The sequence below is a fragment of the Phyllopteryx taeniolatus genome, chromosome 21 (assembly GCF_024500385.1).
Source record: "Phyllopteryx taeniolatus isolate TA_2022b chromosome 21, UOR_Ptae_1.2, whole genome shotgun sequence".
Taxonomy (NCBI): Eukaryota; Metazoa; Chordata; class Actinopteri; order Syngnathiformes; family Syngnathidae; genus Phyllopteryx; species Phyllopteryx taeniolatus.
In genome coordinates, this window is record NC_084522.1 from 13,502,070 (window position 1) to 13,515,579 (window position 13,510).

Here is a 13,510-nt window from a genome sequence, read left to right on the forward strand (position 1 = left end):
CGAATGCCTCTTTGCTGTGCTATGTTTATCCCTTACTATCTAGTTTAACAACTTGTGCAGTGGTTTGTTCATTCTCTGCTCTTAATTTATTTTTTTCCATGTTTTGTGTGCAGCACTCTCTAATTCAACTTTGAAATTAAGGAAAAATGTTTAACGTCATTGTTACAGGTTGTCATTTTCTGTTCAAGCTTTCTGTCAATACAACCTTTTTGAAAATAGGATAAAGATTAAGAAAGTTATTAAAGTTTTGGAGCCTCATCTCTTGTGACGCTACCTCTGCACATTGGCTAAGATGCGTCAAACAGATGCCCTTTTATAGTGAGATAGGGGCGTGGTTTATGCAGATTGAAGTGCTGCGTGCACGAGCCATCATTTAAAATGAATTCCAATTCACTAACATGCACGGACGGTGATGCAAAGAAAATTGTCGTGTCATGAATCCGAGGGTGATTTTGCGTATACGCTCAACTTGTGCGCAATGTAAGAACACCTCTATGCATGTATTAGTGAATGAGGCCCGTTGTCCTTAAATGCACTTTCAGCAAAGTTTCATTTGCATAAATCAAATTCAGGTAGCATATAAAAAACATGTTTTCTTATACAGCTGTATTATCTCATATGATTCCGAATGACAGTTATCAGCACTAGCTCTGTGGTGTCCGAAATTAGCGTTAGCGAAATAATAAAATATGCTTTTTTTTTGGTTGAAATAGATCAATACATTCAAATCATATGAATCCATCCATCCATTTTTGTCACAGCTTTACCTTATCAAGTGAGCTGGAGCTTATCCTAGCTGACTTTGGGTGAGCTGCTGGGTACAACCTGGTCTGGTGTCCAGTTAATCACAGGCCATCAAACCATACAAGTTCAATGTTTCATGAAGCGCACAAGCGCACTCACAGTACTTGCGGGTACCACAGCAACAATATTGGATGGTTGCCTGTTGATATAATAACGTGAGCACTGCACCAGCCTATTTGCAATCTCAATATTTTGTATAGTACTATTTCTAGTGTAAATGTGGCAGATACAGAGTACAGTAGCAGTGTTCGAGTCATGATTAGGATTTATATACTCTCGTTTGTATCAATTTTTTCCACCTAGAATTGAAATCTTAGCATTGAACTGTCTATGTGTTGCTCGTGTCTGGAGAGAGACATTTTTATAAAGCAATGATTTATGTGGTTGAGTTTTTCCATTTTATAAAAAAAAAAAAAATTCTCTCTCTCTCTCTCATATCGCTGGGTGGGAAGTGTTCACTGCCCGTGAAAATCTGTCTGAATCCATTACTTTTCTCCCCAATTTTCAGTGATTTTCTCAATGGTGATTTGCAGAGTCTTCCCATTCCCAATCATTATTTTATTCATGCTCCTCAAGGCCCCTCTGGCCATTCATTTTCTGCCTCCTCTTGTGTCGCCCCTTCTCTTTTCCAGCAGAAAAGCAGGCAGGTAGACAGAAAACAGGTGGGTAGATTTGGAGTCAATAAGGCCGACAGGTGGTTTCGTTTCATGGGGAAACTAACTGCTTAGCCAGACTGTGTGGCGGCCGCTAAGGATGTTGAGCTACCGGCCGCTGGCTGAGCGAGCAAGGCTGGCCGTGAGGCAGGCAGCCGCTTCTCTCTGTGCTGCTGGTTAATGGCATCAAGTGCTGCTGTCTGCAATGATTAGTGCTCAGGCTGGAGTAATGGGCTCTGATAACGGTAATGGATCAGCCCACAAACACTTAGCTCAGTTTACTCTCTAATGCCCCTCGTGGTCCAACCTCCAGCAGCTGTTGACACAGGTAACACAGACTCGCAAATGTATATATAGCGGAAGCTCTAAAGTGGAATGCTCCCAAGGTTGTGCAATTTGGCACAAATATTTTTGGGACAAATATGCCACTCTGTGAGAGGTCAGCATAACCTCCGAGACCAGGTGAGTTCAGCAAGTATCAAAGAGATACTTAGGGATTAGATCGGAACATTTGCCAACAGATGCTCCTCAGCAACAGCACCGTATCAATTGTGGGTACTCAAATAATTGTCAAAAATCACTGCAACATTGTTAGTAATTGAGTTGATAGAAGGCCGTATCCCAGATCTGTCGACTTACACTGCAGACACATCTGATGCATATCAGATTTTTATCCACATATAATAGCGGCCTGATTCACCACAGTGGAGAAATCTGCATATATAGTATGTATTATAGTATCTACGGATATATAGTATGTATTATTCATGTACAGTTGCCACGTGGTGGTGCTCAGTCTTTTATTTAAATATGTACATAAATATTTTTTATTTCATTTTTCTACTACTGTCCATTTTGCTGTTGTGAGACTAGAAATTCTATTCTATTCTATCCTGTTGGTGCATGTGTAGAAGGCGCAGGGCTGCCTGTGCATATGCTTCTATTGTGTTTAATTGCCTGTTTATCTGTGCTTCTGTCTACCATGGTGCAAGCCTGGATGGAATGGAAGGAAAGTTTAAACAAAGCAGACGATTTCAAAAAATAAATAAAATCTCTGCATGATAGCCCGTCACCGAGTTCCCCTTGTGGCCGCAATTAATGACAATGGCAGAGTGGTTACTGTAGCTTAACAAGCCAAAGTGATAACAGTAGAAAAGGTAATATACTACTTAGGGATGGGCTCTGGCAATAATACAATAAGAACCTTTAATTATTTGAATCCATGGATCTTTTTGAGTGAGGAGAATATTATTGACAACACCAGCAGGGTAGTCCAAAACATGTATAATTTGTGTCTTAACTATGTGAATAACCATTAATTAATAAGTCAATTGCAAGTGGCAGCAATATAAAAAAAGAAAAACAAACTTGTATGAAGAATTCAGTCACATAAGTAAATGTTGCAGCATACCTGGCAAAGCCAACTCCCCTGCTGACTCCGTTGGCATCCCTCAGTATCCTGGTGGAGATGACATGACCCAGAGGTTTCAACATGTTCTCCAGCTCCTGCTCGTCCATTGAGATGGGCAGGTTCGAGATGTACAGGTTGGTAGGGTCCTGCTCCTGTTGCTGCAGGGCCAGAGTGTAACACACCAAGCACAAAAGAGAGAATGGAGAGACAAAGGGGTGAGAACGAATGCATTACAATCAGAAAGCATGCAATACGCATTGGTTCTTTGTCACGAGCTCCCCATAGAGTGTAGTAAAGCTGTCAACTGTGCACCCAAATGCTTGTTGAACTCACACATTTGGGAAGAGGAACACATTCATCTACAACGTACAGTATGTGAAACGTTACAAAAGCAGGCTTCATGAAGAAGTGAAAGTGTAGGCCTACAGTATATTCACTATGCGACGTTGGGTAATAGTAAGGAATAATTGAGTATTTTAGTACCTGGGCTATTCCTATTGTTGAGAAGTTTAATTTGATTTGATGACCAGCAAAGACATAAGTCAGGCCTGGTGTACACAAAGATAAATAAATAAAGGGCTGTTTTTGTCCCGATCCCGACCGAGGACGACAAACGTCAGACTATTTTATGTCTTATCACATTATCCTGTGGTCAGAGTTGTGTTAAGAGTGAGTTTGTCTGGATAATAACTTGTCCGAAACAAGTCGGGGAAGACAATCTTAAATATTGAACATGTTTAATATTCGCGAGCAAAAAAGGCCGACTAGTCCCAATTCATGACGTCCTAAATTGTGACATGGAACGGACTGTAGCCAATCAAGATGCACCCGGACTGAGGAACAAGGAAGCAGCCATAGATAAAAATGTCCCACCCAATGTCGTAGTTTGTATAAGTGGGTTCACCAGACGGCAAGAAGTATTTTCCAAAGCAAGTCTTAATTCCACAACATTCTCGCCTCCAGTTGCTTCGGCAGCACATGGGAAACATTGGTGCAACATATCCGTTAGTCTTTCTTCTTCATAGTAAAAAATGACTGTATGTTTATGACTTAAAGTGGCACTAAGCACCTATCCATGTTTTGTTTCTAAATACATTCAATACAGTATGTTTGAAGATAAGTGCTGAAAACATATGCAAAAACAACAATATAGTGCTACATTGTTGAGCTATAGCTTAAGCATCTTTTGCACCGTTTGAATTTCCCTGATTTTGTGACATCACGGGGCTGGGGCATATACTTTCTAGCGTGAGTTCCCTCCCCCACTGTATAAGGACAAAGCGACGTTGTTTCGTTTGACTATGCTGTCAAACTCAGTTCTGAGTTAGCGGTGCTTAGCTTCCATAACAAGGCCCATTCTCCACCCCAGCGAGCAGTTAGCAAGCTAACGATGGCTACATGTTAAATGTAGCTTTGCTGGATGCCTCATTTTACAGAACAGCTCGGTGACGTTATTTAAGCTCCCCCAAAAAAATGAAGAAATAAAAAAGCAATGGATTGACTTTTTAAAGACACGCACAGATGGCGAGCTGAACATCAACACCACCACCCAACTCTGCAGTGCACATTTTACAAAGGATAGTTATGTCAACTTTCACCAGCGACGACACGGCTTTGTAACTTGATACTAGTGAGTGGGGCAATGCCAACTGTCTAACTACCTAGGCTTCCTCCTACCGTCCCGGTGCTGTGTGCGGCTGTGACATTGTCACCAACAACGTGGCTAAGTTGACTTGTGTGCTTATTTTTATGATTATAGTCCACAATAACTATTCATTCAGTTGGGAAGCTGAGCGTCCTAACTTGATTTTACATCGTTTAAGCTATCACCCCTCAGTATATTTGATTCCTTTTGGCACATGTCTTTGACACGCCCACACCGTCTGAGAGCTGAGAGGTGTCCCTTTTGTTTTGAAGCCGATTTTATATACTTAGCAATTTATTTTATTCATTCACATTTGGCAGGCTTGTTAATATAGCTCTTCTCGGTGGTGTGTCAACTTTACATGACATTTTTTTAGGTCTGTTTACTGCCACTTGAAGCTGTTCTTAGTTATCATTACAGATTGTTTCCTTAATTGTAAGGTTTAAAACTTGAGACAAAGATTTGTTGGGTCGATAATGTAAACGTGTTTTTAATTGCAGTGCCCTGAGGTTGCTGCTAGCTAGGTAAAACTGCACAGCTGGTTGAGGCTTGAGCCCGAGGTAAGAGAGGGCCCAGCGAGACCAACTGTCGAACAGCTGGGCCCTGCAGTTCAGCCAGACAAGTCAATCAGTTACCAAGCTCACAAGACAAATGTAACACAAAAAAAAAAAAAAGTGACAGCGTGACAGTGAACTTTCAATTAACAAAATTAGTGACAACTTCTTCAGACAACAGTCAAATGTATTCCAAGTCTAATCCAAGGGGTGTTTGAAAAGAAGATCATGAACGAGGTAAACTGCTATCATCTAATGAGGTGCCATTCATGCATCCTAAAGAGGCAAACTGGTGGGGAAAAAGGCAAGTATGGAGTAGTTATATTTACTCAGTTGGTGCCCATAATCGTTGAGAGAAGGCAGCAAGACAAAAAGTGGAGAGATGGAAGAAACCACTTAACGTTACTTAAAATGACTATGGTATGTTTTTCTTTTTTTTTTATAAACAAAACTACAACAATGTTGTCTCGGTTTGGAGTAGATCTCTATTTTTAAGTAACCTTTCAACCAGACTAGCAAGACCATATTAGCTCTTCACGACTAATGAGTGAATTCCAACAACTCTATAATTGAACACAATCCATTGCCAGATGACGGCTGACCATCCAATAATTTGGTATGATTTTGGATCACTTTTCACAATACAAGCACAAGCAATATTTTAAGTAACATTCATAAGAAGGTGAAGTGTACAAAAGGAGTTGGTACCACTAAAATGTAAAAACAAAACACACTAGAGAAGAGTGGAGACTCCCTTGATTACTGAGCCATCTTATGTGAAAGGGACACTTTTGATTTGATTAAAATCCTGGAGAGTGTCAGTGTCTGTTGTGAATATGGGGTGGGGTGGGGGGGTTGTAGCTCCCTCCTCTACTACAGATTTATCACATTTATGCAGATGCAAAAAACAAACAAACCAAAAAAAAAACCTCAACTTTGGATAACACCAAATGAATAAGGCTTAATTAAATCTGCCCATAAAAAGCGAATGTACCCTGCTGCTCTTCTACTACATTTGGTGCATGTAGCCTTGCAGCTGAGGATTCCTTTCAGTTTTCTTGGGAATGCTGGGCTTTCTGTATGTTTTTTCAGGATTATGTCAATCCAATGTTCAGCTGATTTAACTAGTTCTGTGACAGATTTACTCACTTAGCTATATGAGAGTTTATGTGCGTATGAATGAAGCACCGTCTAGTCCATATGCGGTAAAAAGGATGCGAAAAAAGTGTGTTAATAGCGGTGCTCGGCTTGCGGGTGGATTATCACAAGCGAGCTTCGTGTAAGCACGGCCGACTCGCTAAATTCTCCCTTTGATGACGTTCCATGCTACAAAGCACTTAACACCCAGATGAGTAGATTATGGGTGGCGGTGGTGGAAATGGGTGCGTCTTAACCGGAGGTGAGACGGGCTGGCACATTCCATAAAGAGATTTAATTTCCTTTAATGTCAGCCTTGGCGTACACTCTGCTGTCAGGCTATGAATGAAATCCGTAATTGAAGTGTGTGTGCATGTGAGTCTATACCCAATCTAGAAGTAATTATGCACGTATGCCTATTCTATCTAATGTACTGTATTGAAAGATGCATTTATGTCACACCAGTGGAATTGCAGTAGTCTGGGCCCTTGCCATTGACCACTGATATAGAAGGTTAATGGAAAGGCTCTAGGCTGGACTGGGCATTCGATGAGCATAATTCCTTCACCTTGCCACCAGGAGGAACAGGAGAAATCCAACTGTGTATGTGACAGGAAGACGGGGCAGTTGTAGGGATGTATCATCTATCACTGACGAATGGCCCCCACGCTAGAGCTGACAGCCTCACAGCTGTTTTTTTCATTTCAACACCATGCTCTGTTTATACCTGACTGTAATTTCTGAAAACATTTCCATGCTACAGGGGAAGGTGTGTTAGCCAAGAAGGTAAAGGGGGAAAAAAAGTGGAGGTGACCAAAAAAAAGTGACAAGAAGCCTCCTGAGAATTAAAAAACACTTGCGGCATCGAACCTAAAAGAATTCCTGCCTAACGTAACCAAAGAAACAAGGCGAATGACATCTCACGTTGCTGATGACATTGCTGCACGACTGAGCTACCAGGACAGAGTGTCCATTTTTCCTATCAGCAACTACTACAGTATTCCCAGTTTTCGTTGTCATCATATTGTTACTGTCTGGCTTCCCATTAAAGATACCATTCTGTGGTGACAAGAATCACATAACATGGAAAACAAAACCAAAGAAAAAAAAACGTTGCGTAGCTCCTGTAGGTCAGTGGATTTTACTGATCTGCTCCGCGGGAAGCACAAGTTAAGTGGAGGCAGAGCTGTTTGAGAAAATCAAAGTACCAATATTTTTAAATGTACTAAAATAAATAAAAATAATGGTAAAGTTGAAGTGCTGATATTGAACGTTTTTACAAAAAGGTTTGAGTCAGCAATCTGAAAAAACGCTCTCATACAGGATGTTAAAAATTTGTCTGACTTGAAATTTTTATTTTTTTTTTAAAAGGGGGCTGTCTTTTTTCTTTTCTTTAACTCAACTAAAAGTCCTTGCAATGTGTGTTGACGTCTCGTGTGTTGGGACGCATGATGGTGGTAGAGCCTCTGGATTTCTTTATGGTTGAAGAGCAGTATTTAAAAAAATAAGATAAGATTTGTTCTGTTTTTGAAGAGACAATTGGACTGTTTGAAGCTCTGACAACGAACCTCATCTTAAATGCAGAAAACATAGCAATAATCAGGCCCAATTTGAGCATTTCCTCCACTTCTAATAAAAATCAGCAGCAAGATTCTTGGCTGTCTCTAAAAGACTATCCTGAACCTGCTGTGTATGGAATGTGTTAAGAGAGATTTGTCCTCCCCAACCTGCTCAGAAAATAGTTGGGCTGACAATGGTAAATGTTAAACCTGTTCAATAATCATTATTGGGAATCATTATTTGGTCTGTGAATATGTCACAGTCGCAGGTTTTCGTGGTGGGGGAACTGAATGCAGGGAAGCAGATAAGCGAGGTGGGAGTGCAGGAGTCTCCCAAAAAAAATACAATAGATACAAAAAAAAACAAAAAAACGGCAAACGCAGATCATGGAAAAATCTCTCCAGGATGCGTGACTAAACTAGGGATACGTGACATGTGACGGGAACAACCATGAACAGACACAGACTCAAAGAATCCAGGGAAATAAATACAAGCTAACTGATGAGACAACGAGGCACACCTGGACAAGACCCGAGTGGCTGGAGGGAGGTGATTGGTAGCCACAGGAACAGGGCTAACGAGAGCAGATGTAAACGAAAACCTAACGAGCAAGAAGACATGAATATGGGACACACATGAAACAAAACACAATAATATTCGAAACATAAACACATCATGAGAGCATATGTTAGTGGTCAACGGCAATATCCCTAACCAAGCCTTGCACTCCGTCATTATGACGTGAAACACAGCCATAGCCAACACACAATAAGAGCAGTAAGCATATGCCTGCTGTTAATTTCCTCACTCATATTTTATGTTAAATCTAAATAAATAAAGCAGTATGTGTCTACTACCCCACTTAATGTGGCAGCCTTGCCACATTGAGAAGTGGTTGGTTAATAATAGCAGTATTCGTAGTCGGAATTGTAGCCATCACCATCTTTGATATCATACCGTTTCAGAAAGTTTTTGAGTACCGGTAGTACTAAAAAAAAACAAAAACAAAAAAACTATGCGACAGCGTACGGTGTCTTAAAGGCTAGTACCCAAAAAGCTGAGAGTCAGCAAATGACTGGCTGTCGTCAGACAAATTGTGTGGGAGCGGAAAGAATGAAACGGCTTGAAACTGCCAGCTAGCCCCTGCTTCTGCGGACACATGCTGTCCTGTGCTGTTAGAGAAACACGGCATTCGATGCACATGAGATTCAGAGTTACCAGGAGCTCGATAGCATCGACTTAGCGTGGGTGCGCGCTGCACGGGAGCCCACCTTGGAGCACTCCAACCCCAATACAGGCTACACTGTATCCACTCCAGAAATCGAGGAATTTGAGAAGAACGAGAGGTCCACTCTTGAGTGCTGTGGCGCCGTACGCAATGAAAAACAGCACTCCACTGAGTGGGTGCACAATATATTGTTTACAATGGGAGAAAACAAATGCAGTCAAGTACAAGAATACTGCACACTAAAAGCTTGAATAAAAAGCTTGAAAGCTTGAAATGAATGGTTAAGTATGAATAAAGTATGTATACATATAGAAATAGAAATAATTCATAACTGTATAGTCATGGATAAAATATTAGACCTCTTGTTTCTTCAGTTTCTTGTTCATTTTTAATGGCAGGTGCAACTAAAGGTACCTTTGGTTGGACAAATGAATGACAATGAAAATAGCTCATAAGAGTTTAATATATGAGCTGATATCTAGCTCTAGGCATTTTCCATGGTTTTCTTGAAAATAACCAAAATTATATTTAATAATAGAATTCAGCTTTTGTTGAAGACTAACTTGCCCTTAGGTGTGAATGTGTGCGCGAATGGTTGTTTGTTTATATGTGCCCCGCGATTGGCTGGCGACCAGTTCAGGGTGTACCCCGCCTCTCGCCCGAAGATAGCTGGGATAGGCTCCAGCACGCCTGCGACCCTTGTGAGGAGAAGGCGGTAAAGAAAATTGATGGAATTCAGCTTTTGCATTCTACAGGTAAAATGCCTTCAGTGATACCAGGTATTATAATGAAAAAGAAACTGAACAAATATTTTTTTCATGACTCTATACATCATACATATACACACAAACAAATATTCGTCATATAATATATATGATAACGCAGGCATTGATGTAATTAATTAAAAATAACTAATGTTAAGAATAGGCTAATTCCTTTATTACATATATTTTCAAGTTTATCATAATGTTTTGAATTAATAAAAATAAAAGTATTTGAACTTGTTTTTATTCCACTGCTTTTGCTGATGTTTTAGATTTTTGCCGTGGTATCGTTTCAGTACCGGTATCGAGGTACTTTATGCATGTACAGAATTTTGGTATCGTGGCAAAGAAATTAAAAATAAATAAATAATCCACCCATCCATTCTCTCTATATATAGTTCATCTTGTTTAGGCTCAAGTGGAGCTGGTTTCTATTCCAGCTGCCTTCAGGCAAAAGGCAGATTACACCCTGGGCTGGTCGCCTGTCAATCACAGAGCACATAGAGCAAAGAGACGGACGCACAAACACACACACACACATCCACATCCTACTGAAAGTCAGGCGAGGGTTCCTGTTCAATCAACACTGGCAGTGTTTTGTCTACAGTGTGCATAGATTTTCTTCGCCAACGTGTAGGAAAAGAGAATGTTGTTTTTCTGAACTGAATACTACTGGTGCAGAGCATTATCCACGCTCAATGGAAACTAGACTGGCAGTATTCCAACATGAGAACGAACCCAAACCAACCTCCACCGCCTTGCAAAACAAATTGAGGGTAGTGGTGATAGACTCCAGACCTAAAACCTATTGAGCATCTGTGGGGCATCCTTATATGGAGGGTGGAGAAGCACAAGGCCTCTAACATCCACCAGCTGCATGTTGTTGTCATAGAGGAGTAGAAGAGGATTCCAATGCCAACCTGTAAAGCTCTGGTGAACGTCATGCCCAAGGAGCGTTAAGGCAGTGCTAAAAAAAATAACGGTAGGCACACAGAATATTGACAATTTGAGCACAACTTGGACATTTCACTTGGTTGTTTCGTCACTCACTTTTGTTGCCAGCGGTTTAGACATTAATGGCTGTGTTTTGAGATATTTCAAGCGGACAGTAAATTTACACTGTTATACATATAAGTTGTTCACTTATAAAAATTGTAGCAAAGTGTTATTTCTTCAATGTTTTCCCATGAAAAGATATACGTACATCCATCCATCCATGGCTGGGGCATCTGATTCGGATGCCTCCCCGGTGAGGTGTTCCGGGCATGTCCCACCGGGAGGAGACCCCGGGGACGACCCAGGACACGCTGGAGAGACTACGTCTTTCGGCTGGCCTGGGAACGCCTCGGGATCCCCCCGGAAGAGCTGGATGAAGTGGCTGGGGAGACGGAAGTCTGGGCGTCCCCGCTAAAGCTACTGCCCCCGCGACCAGACCTCGGACAAGCGGTAGAAAATGGATGGATGATTGCTGTGTTCAAGCGAGAAGTGGCCTTGCCTCCCACTTCCAAACTCGCTCTTCATGCCACGCGCAACTCTCCATTTTCAACTTTCCTTGCTGTCAACAATTTTCTTATACGCTTCTCATTTCCCCCAGATCAATCCATGACCTTCATTCATTCCACTGTGGGCATCTTTCTTGCTCTTTTCTCTTCTGTTCTCCCACTTCCATCAATACAGCCTACTCAGGAGATTAGCTGGATGCATAATTGGCTCTACAGGGCTTCCCAGTTACCGGTATACACACTGGATGTTCAACCTACAGTCACCTCCTAAAACTCCCTCAAGCAGTCCTGTCTAGTCTGTAAAGAAATAAGAAGAACAATCCTATATTCCTCCCTTCAGGAGAAAATTAGTTTTGTAACTTTTCCATGCATGCACACTATCCAAGAATACAAATACGTACAACATGATTCTATGGACAGTAGGGATCGTCTTTTGACTAAACGACCTTGAGATAGGCAAAATTAACTGTTAAAGGATGGGAGGATCTTTGAATGTTTTGAACTCCCTTTACAACGCCCCTGTCACTGAGCATATTTATGCTGGCCACAGAAGTTGTCATAACGTGGAAGATCTACTTCTCTTTGATTAACTCATGTTTTTTTTCTTTACACAAACAAGATCAATAACACCTCTGCTGGCCTCAATTGCTCCAATACACAATTAATCAACAATCAGTCTCAACCAATCAACAAAATTCTTGATTAAATCATAGATTATTCTGACAATCCTGATCTGGGGTGCACACAAACAAATGTGCCTGCCATTGGTGCCTTGCTCACAGACAACCCAAAGTGGTCGGACTAGAAATACAGTAGCTCTCCAGTTCAAAACCAACCAATCCCAAGGCAAGGTTGACCAATGTGCCAGACAATAACGTCAGATATTGTCTGGTTTACCAGCATAACAAAATCAATGCCAAGAGGGAATGCCCCTCAGATCTTTCTGTGGGAGCTAGCTAGATCGGTAGATAGAGTAGATACTACATAACTCTTGAAGGAAATTCAATAGCATTCTTCTGCACAAGCATAGACAAGCAGGTCATATGAGTGGCAAGAAGAAATTAAGGTGTAAAGAATAGGGGAGAAACTGGCTTAACAAAATTGAAATTGAGTGGGAGAAGCCAGAATATTAGGGCACAATTTCAGACCGGTAACTGGTCAGAAGAGCTAGCAGGAAGAGTCAGTCAGCTTTAAATGAGTCTTCCCAACATGTTTTGTTCCACTCAGGAGTGAATGCCCTGGTAACCGTTATTTATTTATTTATAATAAAAAAAAAACAACAATTAGAAAAAAAAAAAAAACTAGAAATGGGCATAGATGACCGCAATGCAATGCACCAGGCATACCCAAATTGTTGAAAATACTGTAAAAGAACATCCATCCATTTTCTGAGCCGCTTCTCCTCACTAGGGTCGCGGGCGTGCTGGAGCCTATCCCAGCTGTCATCGGGCAGGAGGCGGGGTACACCCTGAACTGGTTGCCAGCCAATCGCAGAGCACATACAAACAAACAACCAGTCGCACTCACAGTGACACCTACGGGCAATTTAGAGTCTCCAATGAATGCATGTTTTTGGGATGTGGGAGGAAACGGGAGTGCCCGGAGAAAACCCACGCAGGCACGGGTAGAACATGCAAACTCCACACAGGCGGGGCCGGGGATAGAACCCGGGTCCTCAGAACTGTGAGGCTGACGCTCTAACTAGTCGGCCACCGTGCCGACTGTATAAGAACATTTACTATAAAATGCAATACAATGCGGGTACAACGGCTGAAATAAGTATTTAACATGTCACCATTTTTCCTATTAACAACGGTGCTATTGACATTAAAATTTCTCCAGATGTTGGGAGCAACCCAAGTAATCCATACATACAAAGAAAGTAGAACAAACAAGCTCAGAAATTAAGATGTGTGTAATAATGTGAAATGACACAGGGAAAAAGTATTGAACACGCCAACTGGTATGTATTTAATACTTTGTGCAAAAGCCTTTGTTTGCAATGGCAGCTTCAAGACGCCTCCTGTATGGAGAAACTAGTCACATGCATTGCTCTGGTGTGATTTTGGCCCATTCCTCCACACAAGCAGTCTTCAAATCTTGAAGGTTACGTGGGCTTCATTTATGGAACTTGAGTTTCAGTTCTTTCCAGAGATTTTCGATCAGATTCAAGTCAGGTAATTGGCTGGGCCACCCTAGCAGCTTTTTTCTTTGAAACCAATTGAGAGTTTCCTTGGCAGTAGGTTTTGGAT

At 41.4% G+C, this 13,510-nt stretch overlaps 1 protein-coding gene across 4 annotated transcripts in view; it reads right to left on the reverse strand.

Moving 5' to 3' along the window:
- rbms3 (RNA binding motif, single stranded interacting protein) overlaps positions 1 to 13,510 on the reverse strand; it is a 398,433-nt gene that overhangs the window by 102,601 nt on the left and 282,322 nt on the right. For all 4 annotated transcript variants that reach the window (XM_061760185.1, XM_061760184.1, XM_061760183.1 and 1 more), the window contains one exon: positions 2,869 to 3,026. In XM_061760185.1, coding sequence (XP_061616169.1) covers positions 2,869 to 3,026 — 158 coding nt within the window. The remainder of the gene's footprint in view (positions 1 to 2,868; positions 3,027 to 13,510) is intronic.